Source organism: Solanum dulcamara, chromosome 5 (genome assembly GCF_947179165.1).
Source record: "Solanum dulcamara chromosome 5, daSolDulc1.2, whole genome shotgun sequence".
Lineage (NCBI taxonomy): Eukaryota > Viridiplantae > Streptophyta > Magnoliopsida > Solanales > Solanaceae > Solanum > Solanum dulcamara.
The window spans coordinates 10,318,934-10,339,089 of NC_077241.1; the positions used below are offsets into that span (position 1 = coordinate 10,318,934).

At 33.5% G+C, this 20,156-nt stretch overlaps 2 protein-coding genes across 2 annotated transcripts; both read right to left on the bottom strand.

Moving 5' to 3' along the window:
• Positions 1-14,914: 14,914 nt before the first annotated feature.
• On the bottom strand, positions 14,915-16,961 carry LOC129890457 (uncharacterized). Its single transcript, XM_055966009.1, has 4 exons — positions 16,812-16,961; positions 16,616-16,742; positions 15,285-15,405; positions 14,915-15,206 (listed from the first exon to the last, which is right to left on the bottom strand). The coding sequence occupies exons 1-4, from the start codon at positions 16,959-16,961 to the stop codon at positions 14,915-14,917; spliced, it is 690 nt and encodes a 229-aa protein (XP_055821984.1).
• Positions 16,962-17,006: 45 nt separating this feature from the next.
• Positions 17,007-17,513, bottom strand: LOC129890458 (uncharacterized). Its single transcript, XM_055966010.1, has one exon. It carries the CDS (start codon positions 17,511-17,513, stop codon positions 17,007-17,009), a length of 507 nt encoding a protein of 168 aa, XP_055821985.1.
• Between the last annotated feature and the right edge of the window lie 2,643 nt (positions 17,514-20,156).

Genomic DNA, 20,156 nt, shown 5'->3' on the forward strand with positions numbered 1-20,156 from the left:
TCAGCTACTCTTACTTGGGAAAGGATCGACAAGGAACAAGTTGGTAGAAATGAAAACAAGTTCAGAAAAGCTTATGCAGATTTAGGAGGTCCATCAAAAAGGGTGAGGTTTGATAGTTCCAAAGCTAATACTTTTCGCAAGTTAGCCAACATAAGCAGAATAGATCAAGTTCCTTTACTGCTAGCACTCCAAGCTATGGCCAAGGCAAGACTCGTATACCCACTTGTGCACAATGTGGAAAGAATCACTTTGGTACTTATAGAAAAGCTTCTGGCGCTTGTTTTAATTGTGGGAGCTTCGATCATAAAGTGAGGGATTATCCTAATCCTAACCCCACTTCTTCTCCACGTACGGAAGGCTCAGTTCAAAAACCTATTACCACTCCCTCTCAAGGGAATAGAAGTGCAATATCTAGAAACACATAAGTAATAGGTGCAGGTGCAGCCAATCCAGCTAGTGGGTCAAAAGCTACAATATGAGCTTATGCGATGAGACAGTGGGATGAACAAGATGGATTAGATGTGGTTGTTGGTAAATTTCACTTATTCAACTTATGTGTTGTTACATTATTTGATCTTGGTTCTACACATTCGTATGTTTGCTCATCATTGGCTTTTCCTGAAAATGTGAAATCTGCGAGACTCAATTGTGATGTGCTTGTCCAAAGTCCTTTGGTTCAACAAGTTATTTGCAATCAAATTTATCAAGGTTGTCCCTTGGTGATTCAAAATCTAGTCTTCCCTACTGATTTAATTGAAATGCCTTTCCAAGACTATGTTGTCATTATCTATATGGATTGGCTTTATAAATACCATGCGGTAGTTGATTGTAGGTCAAAGCATGTGACCTTTAGAGCTCCTTCACCTTTACACATCATTGTTCAAGGTGAAAGATCATTGACATCTAATATCATCTCCGCGGTTGTGGCAAGGAAGATGGACAAGGTTGTGAAGCTTATCTTGCTCATATATTTGATACACGCCTGGAAAGTCCAAGCCTTGAGGATATACCTGTGGTATGTGAATTTCCTGATGTCTTCCCTGAAAATCTTTCCGGACTGCCTTCGGAAAGGGCGGTTGAATTTCCTATAGAGGTTGTTCCTAGAACTACTCCTATCTCTATGACTCCTTATCGAATGGCTCCAGCAGAACTGAAAGAGTTGAAAAATCAATTGCAAGAACTCCTTGAGAAAGGTTTTATTTGCCCGAGTGTTTCTCCCTGGGGAGCTCCTATGCTATTTGTTAAAAATAAAGATGGGACTTTTAGGCTTTGTGTTGATTACCGGCAACTGAACAAGGTAACAATTAAGAATAAATACTCACTGCCTAGAATTGATGATTTATTTGACCAGTTAAAAGGTGCTAGTTTATTCTCAAAAATTGACTTAAGGTCTAGGTATTACCAACTGCAGGTAAGGGAACATAATATGCCTAAAACTGTCTTTAGGACTCAATATGGCCATTATGAATTTTTGGTGATGCCATTTGGATTGATGAATGCTCCTGCGACATTTATGGATTTGATGAATCGCATGTTTAAGCCTTATCTTGATCAATTTGTAGTGGTTTTTATAGATGACATTTTAATATACTCCAAGAATAGTGAAGACCATGGAAAGCATCTTCGAATTATTTTGCAAATTCTGTAAGAGAAAAAGCTTTATGCCAACCTTTCTAAATATGAATTTTGGCTCGGTGAAGTGGCCTTTCTGGGATATATTGTGTCGGCGGCAGGTGTGAAAGTGGATCCTAGTAAAATTCAAGCTATTGTTGAATGGAAACCACCTAAAAGTCCAACTGAAGTAAGGAGTTTCTTGGGTTTAGCGGGATACTATAGAAGGTTTGTCAAAGGATTCTCCATTATAGATTCCCCTTTGACTAAACTCTTGAGGAAGGATGTCAAGTTTGTATGGGATGACAAATTTCAGGAGAGTTTTGAAAAGCTCAAATCCTAATTAACAAAAGCTCCTATACTTACTCCACCGACTGAAGGGAAGGAATATGTGTTATATAGTGATGCCTCTCATCGTGGTTTGGGTTGTGTCTTGATGCAAGAAGGGGGGAAAGTGGTTGCGTATGCTTCCCGAAAATTGAAACCACATGAATTAAACTATCCTACTCATGACCTTGAGCTCGCTGCTATAGTGTTTGCCTTGAAAATTTGGAGGCATTACTTATATGGCGAAAAGTGTCACATATTTACTGATCACAAGAGTTTGAAGTACTTTGGTACACAAAAAGAGTTGAATTTGAGGCAACGTAGATAGCTTGAACTCATTAAAGATTATGACTGCACGATCGATTATCATTCGGGTAAAGTCAATGTGGTAGCAGATGCTCTAAGTCGTAAAGCCCTTACTAGTTTATCATTAAGCCACTTGCCTTTGTTTCTTAAATGAAGAGCCATGAATGCTTGTCTTGCATTTAATTCTAATGGATCTATTGTTATCGGTTTGCAAGTCAGACCAGTTCTACTTGAACAGGTGAAAGAAGCACAGAAGTTAGACGAGAAGCTGGTGAAATTGATCAAAGAAGCTCAAATTGGAGAAAAACTTGTTTTAAAATTAAGGGAGGATGGTGTTCTACTTTATCAACACAGGTTATGTGTCCCTAAAGATGACAATTTGAGATTTTTTTTTGAATAAAGCACATAATTCACCATATGCAATGCATCCTGGAGGTACTAAAATGTATCAAACCATTAAAGAACACTACTGGTGGAATGGTATGAAGAAGGACATTGCGGAGTTTATTTCTAGATGCTTAGTTTGTCAATAGATAAAGGCCGAGCATCAAGTCCCGACTGGTTTGTTACAACCCTTGTCGATACCTGAGTGGAAATAGGAAAGAATAACTATGGACTTTGTTTCTGGGCTTCCATGCACTCAAACAAATCATGATGCAATTTGGGTTATAGTTGATAGGCTAACCAAAAGTGCTCATTTCTTGGCCATCAAGGTGGACTACCCACTTGAACGTCTAGCAGAATTGTATGTTGAGGAGATTGTGAAGTTACATAGAGTTCCTGTTTCTATTGTATCTGACCGATACCCAATGTTTACATCTAGATTCTGGACTAGATTGCAAGAAGCTTTGGGCACTAGGTTGAATTTTAGTACATCTTACCATCCTCAGACAGACGGCCAATCTGAGAGGGTGATTCAAATCTTAGAAGATATGCTTCGAGCTTGCATTATGGAATTAGAAGGTAGTTGGGACAGACACCTTGCTTTGATAGAATTTGCTTATAATAATAGCTACCAATCAAGTATAGGCATGCCTCCCTACGAAGCCTTATATGGGAGAAAGTGTAGAACTCCTCTTTGCTGGAGTGAAGTTGGTGAACGAAAACTGGTTGGTCCTAAGATTGTGCAACAAATTGAGAATAAGGTAAAAGTCATCAAGGATCATCTAAAAATTTCTTCAGATAGACAAAAGTCTTATGCTGATCTTAAGAGGCGTGAAATTGAGTATCAAGTAGGAGATAATGTCATTTTAAAGGTTTCTCCATGGAAGAAGATTATGAGATTTGGCCAAAAAGGAAAACTTAGTCCTCGATTTATTGGACCATATGAAGTACTTGGGAGGATTGGTCTAGTTGCATATAAATTAGCTCTTCCACCAGAATTAGATAAAATCCACAATGTCTTCCATGTTTCTATGCTTAGAAGATATCGCTCAGATCCATCTCATATTCTCCCTGTCGAATCCATTGAGATAAGTCCTGACTTGAAATATAATGAGGAACCTATCCAAATCTTGTCCCTTGAGACAAAAGAGCTTAGAAACATGAAAGTTCCTTTAGTAAAAGTCCTTCAGAGGAATCATTCTGGCAATGAAGCAACCTGGGAGCGAGAAGAGGATATGTGAATTCAATATCCACATTTGTTTTGACTATAGTATAAGGTAAATTTCGAGACAAAATTTCTTAAGGGGGGGGGGAGTTGTAACACCCCAATTTTCTTTTAAGAAGAAAAAAAAATTTAGCTACATTTTCGGGTGATCTGACTTCGGGAGGCCATAAATCCATTAGAATTTGGAAAGTTGGGAAAAGTCCTAAAATGAAAATTGTAGATAATTGAAATACATTTCCAACCATAGATCATGGAATTATATGTGACATCGAGATAAAAAGTTATGGACATTTTAAGGCAGAAAGGTCAAGCTGGGTAGTGATTTTGGGCCCAACCCGATTCCAAGTCGAGTCAGGCCCATTTCCTCTAACATTAAAAGGATAAGATCAGCCTTATTTCTTCCATTTTAGACCAGATATTTCATAACATCATAGAGAGAGAGACAGAGAGAGAGAGAGAGAGAGAGAACTTCTAGGCTAAGAAGCCATTTTGTACCCAAATGTGAGTCCCGAATTCCGAAGCTCGTGAAGAGAAAGGCATTGCACGTTGTGTTGTCTTCACTTTGAGCTAAAAATCAGCTAAGAAGGAGTATGTTGATGTAGTTTCTTCACACTTAAGGTAAGATTGAGATTCCTTTTTCCTTGTTAACAAGCTTGTTTAGAGATTTAACGGATTAAAATGGAGGAAGTAGCGTTATAAACTTGTTTGTTGCTTTGTTGAGACTTATAGATTAGGGGCTATTTTGGTTGGATTAAATGGGTGGAATTAGTTAATTTATAATATAGAATGATTGTTGATATTGTTGTTGATAAATTGTTGTTGTCAAAATTGGGGGAATAAACTTTGTTTTGCAAATCTATTTTTGGATGGGACTGCTGTTAGTAATTTTAGTATAACTCCTTGTGTAAAGCTTCATTTCGAGTGATTCAAGATGTTTTGGAAATCTATTTAACAGGGATATAACTTTCATTTAGGTTCTAAAACCCAGTTTTGCTTTTATCTACTCGAAAAGGGGGGATGAAGTTTAGGGGAGGTGCTGCCCAGATTTTGTTTTGAAAATCCTACATGGACTGCTGTTGGTATTTTGGGCATATCTTTTTGTACAGAATTGTTGTAGGGGTGATTCAAAATTGTTTGTGACCCTACGACACATGATCTAACTTTAATTGAGGCCACAAAGCCTATTTCCCCCATTTACCCCTTCGAAACTGAGCAATAATATAAGACAGTAGGCTGTCCAGAATTCCCATTTTGATAGTTTGGGTTGATTTTTGTTGATTTCATGTTGAGTTTTGATATGCTGAGACTTTTAAACTTAAGTAGGTATTTTATTTTGTATTTAAGGTGTATATGCTCTTATACAAGCTAAGAGGAACTGTTTGACGAAGTAAATTTTGGTTGGTCTATGGCGTAGATGAATTGAACTCCTCGAGTTGTGGTAGAACTTGTTATGTGCTAAAACGTCAAGGTTTATGTATAAACTTGAACTTGGAATATTTTATTTTCTGAAATTTAAAGTATCTTGATGGGTTATTTCCTTACTCTTTGTCTTGTATTATGGTATGATTATTATCTCAAATATTGCAAAACGTTCGCTAAACCGCCCACTTGTATGAATTGCTTGATCATTTTGCATTCTTGATGGGAGTTTGACCTTCTTGTTATGGTGAATTGTCATCGATATTGGCATGTCTATCGATTCAGATCTTGCCCATCTTGACTTTGGATTTACATTTCATCTTGACGATGGATTTTCGTCCATTTTCAGGTACTAGTGGAAAGCCACTTTCAACATGGTTCTTGATTCTCTTGATATTGGGTGACGAACCTTCTTGATATGGGCTTCATTCCTTCTTGATTTTAGGGATTCGGTCCATCTTGATACTGATTATGCTTAGTATGAAGGCATGACGTATATATTGGGCGAAATTGATTATTTGACAACTCTTTTGAATTGAATTATAAGTTTTCTTGATACTTGAGCCTTCAAATATTAATATTGATATTTTAAAACTATTCAAGGTTTGTATTCGATACTTTGATCTACTTGTTCACTTGGGCTTACTTTTACCTTATTGAGCCACCTGCAACGAACAAGGGAATCGAAGAATTTAATGGCTCCAAGCCCAAAGTTTATACACCACTAAGCTTTATGCTTAGCGATAGTTATTTTCTATCGTAGGTAATGTGCGGGACGAGATATGAAGATGGCCATTTGGAGTAGACTTTTTGGATCCCTTGTGAAGATCACATCTGCATATGCATCTAGTTTTGTAAATATTTTGGGGAATTGTACAGGATACATGTGGCACTTATGTATGAAATTTTGAAGGCTTGTGAAAACAAAACCATATGCTTGTAACTTTAACTGAGTGACTAGTTTTGCTATTTTTGGAATGTGCTTTTAACTCACGTCATGCCATGTACTGGGTTTATACTTTGACCTATCATTCTGCACAAGGTAAGATAATAGTTTTGTGATAATTACTAGTTTGAGTTTTGTGTATTTTATGGACTCGCAATGGTGTTGAATTGGAAATAGAATTTTAAAACAAGTTTTTTAAATGTGAAAAAAATTATCTTTTGCTTCGTAAGTGGCATCCTCCCAAAGGGGATACTACACCTAGCCTCCACCTTATTACTATTAGACTGGTCAGTGTTCTAATTAGCATAAAATTCACGGACAAGAGTTTGGTTGCACTCACCTTGGTCTTCAAAGATGAACTAAAGATCTAGATTGTATACCATCTCATGAATTCGGGGGAATTCTTCCTTCGACCTACCCTCACTGACATACTCATATCCCATGTAGTTTGCCTCCTTCTGGGACTCAAACTAGTGTAACCCATATTGCTCTACCGCCTGCCTGCCAAACCAACACGGTGGTAGTCTTTCACTTTTTAAAAATAGATTTTCATTTTGACTTTTAACATATTAGAAAAAGATAATTAATTTTTTCATGTTTTACCCTTAATATTAATAATTTTTACCCTAATCTAAAAATTAATTAGTATTAGATTATGATTAAATTTCTCATATCAATTATTATTTTATAAGAAGTGTGTAAAGTTTAAAGTGGACAAATAAAAGTGAATAAAAGAGTATGGTCGTGTCACGCCCCGAGAGGGTACCCTAGGCGTGACCGGCACTCAGAAACCATCTTTGGCTTCCGAGAGAACCACTTGGTCTCATTACTCATTTGTTCATCAGTGGAAGACTTAAGAATACTAATGTGGGCTTGTCATCATCAACATCAAAGGAAAAATAGATAATTCTTAGAAGAAGTAGTTTCTAAGGAGAACTACTCCGATTACATCATCAAACTCTGTCTATGAAGCCTCTAATACTCTTAGATGGTGCCAATGACATGTCCATGGCTACCTTAAAAGAAACATAATACTCAAAAGTAATAAAAGGATAGAGAGTTCCTCCGAATACAAGAAGGACTCACCAAATAGCTGAAAAATAATGATCTTCAACAATGCGCCTGTTGAGGATCTCTAACACCTGTATCTGCATCATAAAACGATGCAAGAAATTATATATCAAGAAATTCCTCTTAGGAAAACTCAGCTCAGAAATTATATACGTGGAATGTACGAGTATGTAAAATGGCAGGAAGGTAAGGACATATATCAAGAAATTCCTCTTAGAAAAACTCAGCTCAGAACTCAACATCATCTCAACATTAATATGTAATGCAAATTTAAAATAACAATAAGAAATGCTTACTCAGTTGGGAGTTTCTCTAACCGACAACCATCACTTATGAGCTAGCGATGATACAACGAAGTGATGTCGTTGCCACATCCATCTAATACCTTGTCAGGGTAAAGGACATCACCATTTTGGATCCACTCATCAAAGTCCTCTTTTTCGGACTTAAGAGGCATAGCCTTCATCCTACGCTGGCTACGTAGTTCTGGGGTTTGAGTCAATTTAAACTCTTACCCAACTTGGTGCTTAATACTACTCCCAAAATATGTGCTCATATTAAACTCATTATCTAGTCTCATTGGACTTTAATTTAAATCATCAAACTCATCTCATTACCTCTTCATCAATCATTATACTAAAAAAACATCATTTACATCTCATCAAAATATTTTGCTCAAAACATCATTTACTCAAATTCATTTAAATTCAACTCTTTTGTTCTTTCAAAACTCAATAAAATACATATATAGTATTAATTCATATCACTCTTTTTATCAATGAAAATATTAAAAATACAACATCTTTACTCAAAACATGTGTAAAAATATTCATGAACATCAAATCAATTAGAATTCATGGGAAAGTAGCCATGAACAATAATTCCAATAATATGATAGATAACAATAATAATAATATTAATACATAAATATATCTAACTCAATAAAAGAAGAATTAATTCATTTAAAATTCAAGATTTGGATAAAACTCAACTATAACTCAACTATAATGAATTTAAATATTGAGCGCATGGACTAATTCAATCCGATGCTATGAAAGTCTTACATACCTTAAATCCGAAGCTTTACTCCAAATTAGAACACTCTTGGACCCATAGCCTTTTCTTCTCGCCGGAGCGTTTTGTGTACTACCCGGAGTATAAGAATCACCGGAGTAGTATTTTTATACTACTAAAACTAAAACTATATTTGAGAATGAGTAAAGAAGTATATAGAGAGAAGAGTTGCTTAAGAAAGCTTGATGAATAAAATGAGGAAATAAGGTTGGTAATTATAGATGGAAAAGAGGGACCAAACAATAAATAAAATAATTATAAATAAATATCTAAAAATTTAATGGAATATATTGATGTCATAGATGATGTCAAATGGAGGGCAATTGATGTCATTAGTGATGTCAAATGTATCTAGATCTTTCTATGGTAGGTGAGATGAACTCTCGTTTAACGGAATATCCATGTTCGAAGCTGCGTTTGAACAAGATACATTTCTTATTAGGATTTGGTGTCTTCATAAGAATTGTAGATATAGAAGTATAGTTTTATCTCATTCAAGAATCATCCAATTTGGATCAATCTAGAGTGAGATATGAAGTTTCTTCTACAAATACTCCATTCCGTCACAGCACTATGTCCTGCAAAGATTAATTTATTTGATCTACTTACACTCCGAATCATAAGATATGGTCTTCATGGAAGTTGTCGGTACTGACGTTGTGGTTACTCAAATATTTGAATCACCTAATTTGGATAAGTCTATGAAACGTTATGCCCGAAATACAGAGGCTATATCATTTTTGTCGAGATTTGAAATACCTACATACAACGTTTTAGGGGGTGTTACAGGTCTCCATGTATATAGGTTGAGGAAAATCACAATAGAGACATAAAATACGTTAATGTGGAAATTCTACGTCCAGACATTAACTTTAAAAAGTGATTTCACTAGGTATGAATCAACTCAAGTCTTTGCCTTAACTAAAACTCAAAAAACTTTGCACAAGTGAGGTGATTAGATGGTAGAATATTTTAAACAATTCTAGAATAATGATGGCGTGTTATATACTCTCTATGTTCGCTTTTATTTGTCCATATTTTAAAAATAGATTTTTATTTTGACTTTTAACATATTAGAAAAAGATAATTAATATTTTCATGTTTTTACTAATTATTTTTCAAAACGTAATCTAAATATTAATTAGTATGATATTATTATTAAATTCTCATATCAATTATTATTTTATAAGAAGCGTGTAAAGTTGAATGTGGACAGATAAAAAGGAATAAAGAGAGTATGGTCGCCATGTATATAGGCTGAGGAAAATCACAATAGAGACGTAAAATACATTAATGTGGAAATTCTACATCCAGACATTAACTTTAAAAAGTGATTTCACTAGCAATGAATCAACTCAAGTTTTTGCCTAAACTAAAACTCAAAAAACTTTTCACAAGTTAGGTGATTAGATGGTAGAAAATTTTAAACAATTCTAGAATAATGATGGCGTGTTATATACTCTCTATGTTCGCTTTTATTTGTCCATATTTTAAAAATAGATTTTTATTTTGACTTTTAACATATTAGAAAAAGATAATTAATATTTTCATGTTTTACCCTTAATATTAATTATTTTTACCTTAATCTAAATATTAATTAGTATTATATTATGATTAATTTCTCATATCAATTATTATTTTATAAGAAGCGTGTAAATTTTAAAGTGGACAAATAAAAATGAATAGAGAGAGTATGTTCGCCATGTATATAAGCTGACGATAATCACAATAGAGACATAAAATACGTTATGTGGAAATTCTACATCCAGACATTAACTTTAAAAAGTGATTTCACTAGTTATGAATCAAGTCAAGTGTTTGCCTTAACAAAAAACTCAGAAAACTTTTCACAAGTGAGGTGATTAGATGGTAGAAAATTTTAAATAATTCTAGAAGAATGATGGCGTGTTATATACTCTATATACGCTTCTATTTGTCCATATTTTAAAAATAGATTTTCATTTTAACTTTTAAGATATTAGAAAAAGATAATTAATTTTTTCATGTTTTACCCTTAATATTAATTATTTTTATCAAAATCTAAAAATTAATTAGTATTAGATTATGATTCAATTCTCCTATCAATTATTATTTTATAAGAAGTGTGTAAAGTTAAAAGTGGACAAATAAAAATGAATAAAAAGAGTATGGTCGCCATGTATATAGTTTGAGGACAATCACAATAGAGACATAAAATACATTATTGTGGAAATTCTACGTCCAGACATTAACTTTAAAAAGTGATTTCACTAGGTATGAATCAACTCAAGTCTTTGCCTTAACTAAAACTCAGAAAACTTTGCACAAGTGAGGTGATTAGATGGTAAAATATTTTAAACAATTCTAGATGAATGATGGCGTGTTATATACTCTCTATGTTCGCTTTTATTTGTCCATATTTTAAAAATGGATTTTCATTTTTCTTTTGATTTTTAACATATTAAAAAAAGATAATTATTTTTTTCATGTTTTACCCTTAATATTAATTATTTTTATCATAATCTAAAAATTAATTAGTATTAGATTATGATTCAATTCTCCTATCAATTATTATTTTATAAGAAGTGTGTAAAGTTAAAAGTGGACAAATAAAAATGAATAAAAAGAGTATGGTCGCCATGTATATAGGTTTAGGACAATCACAATAGAGACATAAAATACGTTAATGTGGAAATTCTACGTCCAGACATTAACTTCAAAAAGTGATTTCACTAGGTATGAATCAACTCAAGTCTTTGCCTTAACTAAAACTCAGAAAATTTTGCACAAGTGAGGTGATTAGATGGTAGAATATTTTAAACAATTCTAGAATAATGATGGCGTGTTATATACACTCTATGTTCGCTTTTATTTGTCCATATTTTAAAAATGGATTTTTATTTTTCTTTTGATTTTTAACATATTAGAAAAAGATAATTAATTTTTTCATGTTTTACCCTTAATATTAATTATTTTTACCTTAATCTAAATATTAATTAGTATTATATTATGATTAATTTCTCATATCAATTATTATTTTATAAGAAGCGTGTAAATTTTAAAGTGGACAAATAAAAATGAATAGAGAGAGTATGTTCGCCATGTATATAAGCTGACGATAATCACAATAGAGACATAAAATACGTTATGTGGAAATTCTACATCCAGACATTAACTTTAAAAAGTGATTTCACTAGTTATGAATCAAGTCAAGTGTTTGCCTTAACTAAAACTCAGAAAACTTTTCACAAGTGAGGTGATTAGATGGTAGAATATTTTAAACAATTCTAGAATAATGATGGCGTGTTACATACTCTCTATGTTCGCTTTTATTTGTCCTTATTTTAAAAATGAATTTTCATTTTTCTTTTGATTTTTAACATATTAAAAAAAGATAATTAATTTTTTTCATGTTTTACCCATAATATTAATTATTTTTACTAATTATTTTTCAAAACGTAATCTAAATATTAATTAGTATGATATTATTATTAAATTCTCATATTAATTATTATTTTATAAGAAGCATGTAACGTTTAAAGTGGACAGATAAAAAGGAATAAAGAGCGTATGGTCGCCATGTATATAGGCATAGGACAATCACAATAGAGACATGAAATACATTAATGTGGAAATTTTACGTCCAGACATTAACTTTAAAAAGTGATTTCACTAGGTATGAATTAACTCAAGTCTTTGCCTTAACTAAAGCTCAGAAAACTTTTCACAAGTTAGGTGATTAGATGGTAGAAAATTTTAAACAATTATAGAATAATGATGGCGTGTTATATACTCTCTATGTTCGCTTTTATTTGTCCTTATTTTAAAAATAGATTTTTATTTTGACTTTTAACATATTAGAAAAAGATAATTAATATTTTCATGTTTTACCCTTAATATTAATTATTTTTACCTTAATCTAAATATTAATTAGTATTATATTATGATTAATTTCTCATATCAATTATTATTTTATAAGAAGCGTGTAAATTTTAAAGTGGACAAATAAAAATGAATAAAGAGAGTATGTTCGCCATGTATATAAGCTGACGATAATCACAATAGAGACATAAAATACGTTATGTGGAAATTCTACATCCAGACATTAACTTTAAAAAGTGATTTCACTAGTTATGAATCAAGTCAAGTGTTTGCCTTAACTAAAACTCAGAAAACTTTTCACAAGTGAGGTGATTAGATGGTAGAAAATTTTAAATAATTCTAGAAGAATGATGGCGTGTTATATACTCTATATACGCTTCTATTTGTCCATATTTTAAAAATAGATTTTCATTTTAACTTTTAAGATATTAGAAAAAGATAATTAATTTTTTCATGTTTTACTGTTAATATTAATTATTTTTATCATAATCTAAAAATAAATTAGTATTAGATTAAGATTCAATTCGCCTATCAATTATTATTTTATAAGAAGTGTGTAAAGTTAAAAGTGGACAAATAAAAATGAATAAAAAGAGTATGGTCGCCATGTATATAGTTTGAGGACAATCACAATAGAGACATAAAATACATTATTGTGGAAATTCTACGTCCAGACATTAACTTTAAAAAGTGATTTCACTAGGTATGAATCAACTCAAGTCTTTGCCTTAACTAAAACTCAGAAAACTTTGCACAAGTGAGGTGATTAGATGGTAAAATATTTTAAACAATTCTAGATGAATGATGGCGTGTTATATACTCTCTATGTTCGCTTTTATTTGTCCATATTTTAAAAATGGATTTTCATTTTTCTTTTGATTTTTAACATATTAAAAAAAGATAATTAATTTTTTTCATGTTTTACCCTTAATATTAATTATTTTTACAAATTATTTTTCTAAACGTAATCTAAATATTAATTAGTATGATATTATGATTAAATTCTCATATCAATTATTATTTTATAAGAAGCGTGTAAAGTTGAAAGTGGACAGATAAAAAGGAATAAAAAGAGTATGGTCGCCATGTATATAAGCTGAGGATAATCACAATGGAGACATAAAATACGTTAATGTGGAAATTCTACATCCAGACATTAACTTTAAAAAGTGATTTCACTAGTTATGAATCAAGTCAAGTGTTTGCCTTAACTAAAACTCAGAAAACTTTTCACAAGTTAGGTGATTAGATGGTAGAAAATTTTAAACAATTCTAGAATAATGATGGCGTGTTATATACTCTCTATGTTCGCTTTTATTTGTCCATATTTTAAAAATAGATTTTCATTTTGACTTTTAACATATTAGAAAAAGATAATTAATATTTTCATGTTTTACCCTTAATATTAATTATTTTTACCTTAATCTAAATATTAATTAGTATTATATTATGATTAATTTCTCATATCAATTATAATTTTATAAGAAGCGTGTAAATTTTAAAGTGGACAAATAAAAATGAATAGAGAGAGTATGTTCGCCATGTATATAAGTTGAGGATAATCACAATAGAGACATAAAATACGTTAATGTGGAAATTCTACATCCAGACATTAATTTTAAAAAGTGATTTCACTACGTATGAATCAAGTCAAGTCTTTGCCTTAACTAAAACTCAGAAAACTTTTCACAAGTGAGGTGATTAGATGGTAGAAAATTTTAAATAATTCTAGAAGAATGATGGCGTGTTATATACTCTAGATACGCTTTTATTTGTCCATATTTTAAAAATAGATTTTCATTTTAACTTTTAAGATATTAGAAAAAGATAATTAATTTTTTCACGTTTTACCCTTAATATTAATTTTTTTTATCATAATCTAAAAATTAATTAGTATTAGATTATGATTCAATTCTCATATCAATTATTATTTTATAAGAAGTGTGTAAAGTTAAAAGTGGACAAATAAAAATGATTAAAAAGAGTATGGTCGCCATGTATATAGTTTGAGGACAATCACAATAGAGACATGAAATACATTATTGTGGAAATTCTACGTCCAGACATTAACTTTAAAAAGTGATTTCACTAGGTATGAATCAACTCAAGTCTTTTCCTTAACTAAAACTCCGAAACTTTTCACAAGTGAGGTGATTAGATAGTAGAATATTTTAAACAATTCTAGAATAATGATGGCTTGTTATATACTGTCTATGTTCGCTTTTATTTGTCCATATTTTAAAAATAGATTTCCTATTTATTTTGATTTTTAACATATTAAAAAAAGATAATTAATTTTTTTCATGTTTTACCCTTAATATTAATTATTTTTACAAATTGTTTTTCAAAACATAATCTAAATATTAATTAGTATGATATTATGATTAAATTCTCATATCAATTATTATTTTATAAGAAGCGTGTAAAGTTGAAAGTGGACAGATAAAAAGGAATAAAAAGAGTATGGTCGCCATGTATATAAGCTGAGGATAATCACAATGGAGACATAAAATACGTTAATGTGGAAATTCTACATCCAGGCATTAACTTTAAAAAGTGATTTCACTAGTTATGAATCAAGTCAAGTGTTTGCCTTAACTAAAACTCAGAAAACTTTTCACAAGTGAGGTGATTAGATGGTAGAAAATTTTAAATAATTCTAGAAGAATGATGGCGTGTTATATACTCACCTAGCCTATTATCCTAATCTTATTCCTCCACAACCTTCTATCTAAGGTCATGTCTTCGGTGAGCTGAGACTGTGCCATATCCTGTCTAATTAATTCTCCCCAATACTTCTTCGGCCTCTCTTTGCCTCTCCTAAAACCGTCTATAGCTAGCCTCTCACACCGCCGCACTGAAGCATCATTGTCTCTCATCTTCACATGCCCAAACCACCTTAGTCTCACTTCCCGCATCTTTTCCTCCACCGATGCCACTCCCACCTTGTCTTGGATATCTTTATTCCTAATTCTCTCCCTCCTAGTATTCCCACACATCCACCGCAGCATTCACATTTCTACGACTTTCATCTTTTGAACGTGAGATTTCTTGACTGACCAATACTCTGCCCTGTACAATAAAATCGGTCTAACCACCACTTTGTAGAACTTGCCTTTAAGTTTTAGTGGCACTTTATTATCACACAACACTCCGGAGGCTAGTCTCCATTTCATCCACCCTGCACCAATACGATGTGAAATATCATCATCGATATCCCCGTCTCTCTATTTAATAGACCCAAGATACTTGAAACTTCCTTTCTTTTGGATGGCCTGGGTACCAAGCCTTACTTCCTCATCAGCTTCACCCGATAAGCCACTGAACCTACATTCCAAGTATTCTGTCTTGGTCCTACTCAATTTAAATCCTTTAGACTCCAACGTCTATCTCCATCCCTCCAGCTTATCATTAACTTCATTACGAGTCTCGTCAATCAGGACTATGTCATTTACGAATAACATACACCAAGGCACCTCACCTTGTATTCATCGCGTCAATTCATCCATCACCAAGGTGAATAGAAACGGGCTAAGAGTTGATCCCTGATGCAACCCCATCTTAATAGGAAAGTGCTCCGAGTCTCCTCCTACAGTCCTTACCCTGGTCTTAGCTCCATCATACATGTCCTTTATCGCTCTAATGCACACTACATGCACACCTTTAGCCTTCAAGCATCTCCATAGGACCTCTCTTGGCAGTTTAGCGTAGGCCTTTTCTAAGTCAATGAATACCGTGTGCAAGTCCCTCTTCCGCTCCCTATACTGCTCCACTAATCTCCTTACAATATGAATCGCTTCTGTAGTCGAGCGCCCCGGTATGAATCCAAACTGGTTCTCTAAAATAGACACATCTCTCCTCACCCTTATTTCCACCACCCTTTCCTACACTTTCATAGTGTGACTGAGCAGCTTGATACCTTTATAGTTGTTGCAGCTTTGAATGTCTCCCTTGTTCTTGTACAAAGGAATTATTTTACTCCACCTACATTCTTCTGGAATCTTCGCTGTCTTAAGAATGACATTAAACAACCTAGTTAGCCACTCCAATCCCACCCTGCCTGCATTCTTCCAGAATTCCCCAGAGATCTCGTTAGGTCCGGTCGCACTTCCCCCGCTCATCCTACGAACAACTCCCTAATCTCCTCAACCTTTATACTCCTACAATATCTAGAGTCGTGATACCTATTCGAGTGCTTCAAATCTCCTAACACAATGTCTCTGTCCCATCCTTCATTCAAGATTTCATGAAAGTATGACTGTCATCTTTGTCTAATGTGGGTTTCCTGTACCAACACTTGGCCATCCTCAGCCTTGATGCACTTCACTTGATCCAAATCGCGTGCCTTCCTCTCTCTTGACTTAGCAAGCTTAAATACTTCTTATCCCTACCTCTGTCCTCTAGTTCTGTATAAAGGCGTTCAAAAGCTGTCATTTTAGCCATCGAGACTGCCAACTTTGCCTCATTTTTTGCCACCTTATTCTTTTCCCTGTTCGTCCGCTTCTCTTCATCATCTTGCTGTCCATCAACTTCATATATGACTTCTTCTTTTCTTCTACCTTCTCTTCGACTTCTCCATTACACCACCACTCCCCTCGGTGCCCACCATGGTGGCCTCGTGAAACTCCCAATACTCTCTAGCTGCTTTCCTAATGCAACTGGCCGTCCAATCCCACACACACTGCTCGCATCCCTACTACCACCCCATGCTCCCATAGACATTAACTTCTCTCCCATCTCTAGGGACTTAGGCAGAGTCAAACTCTCCCACCTAATCCTCGGTCAATCGTCTATACCCATCTGCTTCTTTTTCCTTCTTATCTCCAAATTCATCACTAATAGCTTATGTTGGGTCATAAGATTCTCACTCGGAATGACCTTGCAGTCCTTACAGAGGCCTTTATCATATTTTCTAAGAAGTAAATAGTCTATTTGCGTCGCAGCCATCGATCTACGAAAGGTTACCAAGTGCTCCTCTTTCTTCGAAAAACTCGAGTTGGCTATTACCAATCCAAAAGCTTTTGCGAAATCTAGGAGTGAGATTCCTTCACCATTTCTATCCCCGAAGCCAAATCCTCCATGCACCTCATCATAGCCCTTCGAGACAGACCCAATGTGCCCATTGAAATCTCCAACTATGAAAAGTTTCTCGATAGACGGTATACTTACCACCACTTCGTCCAAGTTCTCCCAAAAGTGCCTTTTTACCTCCTCGTCCAAATCTACTTGTGGCGCGTAAGCTCTAATAATGTTCAGGGTGAATCTTCCAACAACTAATTTAATTTTCATTATCCTGTCATTGATCCTCCTAACCTCTACAACCTGATCTCTAAGCTCACTATCTATTAAGATCCCTACCTTATTCCTATACCTCGACTTGCCCGAGAACTAAAGCTTATACCCATCCACCTCCTTAGGTTTAGGTCCTACCCATTTAGTCTCCTGGATGTAATCTATACTAATCCTCCCCATCTTGGGAATCTTAACTAATTCTATGGACTTACCCGATAAAGTCCCAATATTCCAAGACCCTAATCTCAACCTAGAAGCTCCCTCATCCCCCTTATCCCCCCCAACCCTAGCCTTCGATCCCAATAGAGAATATGACCCTAGTCTACCATCCCTCACCACAGCCAGTAAGGCAAATGTACGCTAGTGAAAGGTTAATCTAAGACAAACGAGGGATCACTACTAAAGCGCAAGTTAGCAATAGTCTATAAGAAGCAAAATAGGTATTTAATAAGGCTAAAAAATAAAATTTATAGGGCTAAATGTCAGAAAATGGGCTACTAGAGGTACCAACTCCAAGTAAATAAAACCTGTTCACCCCGAGAAGATCCCTGTTTGCCGTCGGAAAAGCTGTTCTCTGCCAGAAAATATGCTGGAGTACTGTTCACTGGGGTACTGTTCACCGATGCACTATTGGAGTTACTATTCACCAAAATTACTGTTCATCGCGACTGTTGCTCGGCCTCCTCCTGCAATGTGGGGCAAAAATAAACCCCAAAAAGGTAAATGAAAAGGGAAGGCTAGGGGGGAGGAGCGAAACCTCCCAAACCCTAATATGGTGGCACGAACCTATAGTGTTTGTGTGAAGCGGTAGAAGGAGGAGAGCAGAGGAAAAGAAAGAAACTAAGCTATGGAGGAAAAGGAGAGGGAAAGAAAGGGGGAGCGAGAGAGACAAAGAAAAGGAGAGAGAGGTGCTATCAACTTACCTGTGGCGGCCTCCGGTGGTCATTGGCCGGAAAAAAGATGGGTGGTCACTAGCTGGAGATATTACCGTTGGATGAAGAGAGAGGGAAGGGGTCATTGTCAAAAAGTGAGGTGATTAGATGGTAGAAAATTTTAAACAATTATAGAATAATGATGGCGTGTTATATACTCTCTATGTTCGCTTTTATTTTTCCATATTTTAAAAATAGATTTTCAATTTCATTTTGATTTTTAACATATTAAAAAAGATAATATTTTTTCATGTTTTACCCTTAATATTAATTATTTTTACAAATTATTTTTCAAAACCTAATCTAAATAATAATTAGTATGAGATTATGATTAAATTCTTATATCAATTATTATTTTATAAGAAGCGTGTAAAGTTTAAAGTTGACAAATAAAAATGAATAAAGAGAGTATGGTCGCCATGTATATAGGCTGAGGACAATCACAATAGAGACATAAAATATGTTAATGTGGAAATTCTACGTCTAGACATTAACTTTAAAAAGTGATTTCACTAGGTATGAATCAACTCAAGTCTTTGCCTTAACTAAAACTCAGAAAACTTTGCACAAGTGAGGTGATTAGATGGTAGAAAATTTTAAACAATTCTAGAATAATGATGGCGTGTTATATACTCTCTATGTTCGCTTTTATTTGTCCATATTTTAAAAATAGATTTTCATTTTGACTTTTAACATATTAGAAAAAGATAATTAATTTTTTCATGTTTTACCCTTAATATTAATTATTTTTACAAATTGTTTTTCAAAACATAATCTAAATATTAATTAGTATGATATTATTATTAAATTCTCATATCAATTATTATTTTATAGGAAGCGTGTAAAGTTGAAAGTGGACAGATAAAAAGGAATAAAGAGAGTATGGTCGCCATGTATATAGGCTGAGGATAATCACAATGGAGACATAAAATACGTTAATGTGGAAATTCTACATCCAGACATTAACTTTAAAAAGTGATTTCACTAGTTATGAATCAAGTCAAGTGTTTGCCTTAACTAAAACTCAGAAAACTTTTCACAAGTGAGGTGATTAGATGGTAGAAAATTTTAAAGAATTCTAGAATAATGATGGCGTGTTATATACTCTCTATGTTCGCTTTTATTTGTCCATATTTTAAAAATAGATTTTCATTTTGACTTTTAACATATTAGAAAAAGATAATTAATTTTTTCATGTTTTACCCTTAATATTAATTATTTTTACAAATTGTTTTTCAAAACATAATCTAAATATTAATTAGTATGATATTATTATTAAATTCTCATATCAATTATTATTTTATAAGAAGCGTGTAAAGTTGAAAGTGGATAGATAAAAAGGAATAAAGAGAGTATGGTCGCCAAGTATATAGGCTGAGGAAAATCACAATAAAGACATGAAATACATTAATGTGGAAATTCTATGTCCATATATTAACTTTAAAAAGTGATTTCACTAGGTATGAATCAACACAAGTCTTTGCCTTAACTAAAGCTCAGAAAACTAAGCTAATAACCCAGTGAACCTATACTTAAACATAGACGGTCATGAAAGGGTCAACTTTTCTAGAGCTTAATTTTGAACTCTCCTAGACCAATTTCACATTTTGGAGCTGTCGGAATTGACGAAATTCTATTCCGAGACCCGTAGCTCCGGTTGATACCAAAAATTATTTTTTCACCTCTTAACTTTATAAAACTCAAGAAT

Bases quoted from the DNA above. Each gene is read 5' to 3' on its own strand.
- LOC129890458 (XM_055966010.1), bottom strand. From the start codon at position 17,513: ATGAAAATTAAATTAGTTGTTGGAAGATTCACCCTGAACATTATTAGA.
- LOC129890457 (XM_055966009.1), bottom strand. From the start codon at position 16,961: ATGGGAGAGAAGTTAATGTCTATGGGAGCATGGGGTGGTAGTAGGGAT. The intron at 16,743-16,811 runs GTGGTGTAATGG...GTTGATGGACAG, and splicing joins GGTGGGCACCGAGGGGAGTG to CAAGATGATGAAGAGAAGCG. The intron at 15,207-15,284 runs GTCAGTCAAGAA...TGGGAATACTAG, and splicing joins TTGTACAGGGCAGAGTATTG to GAGGGAGAGAATTAGGAATA.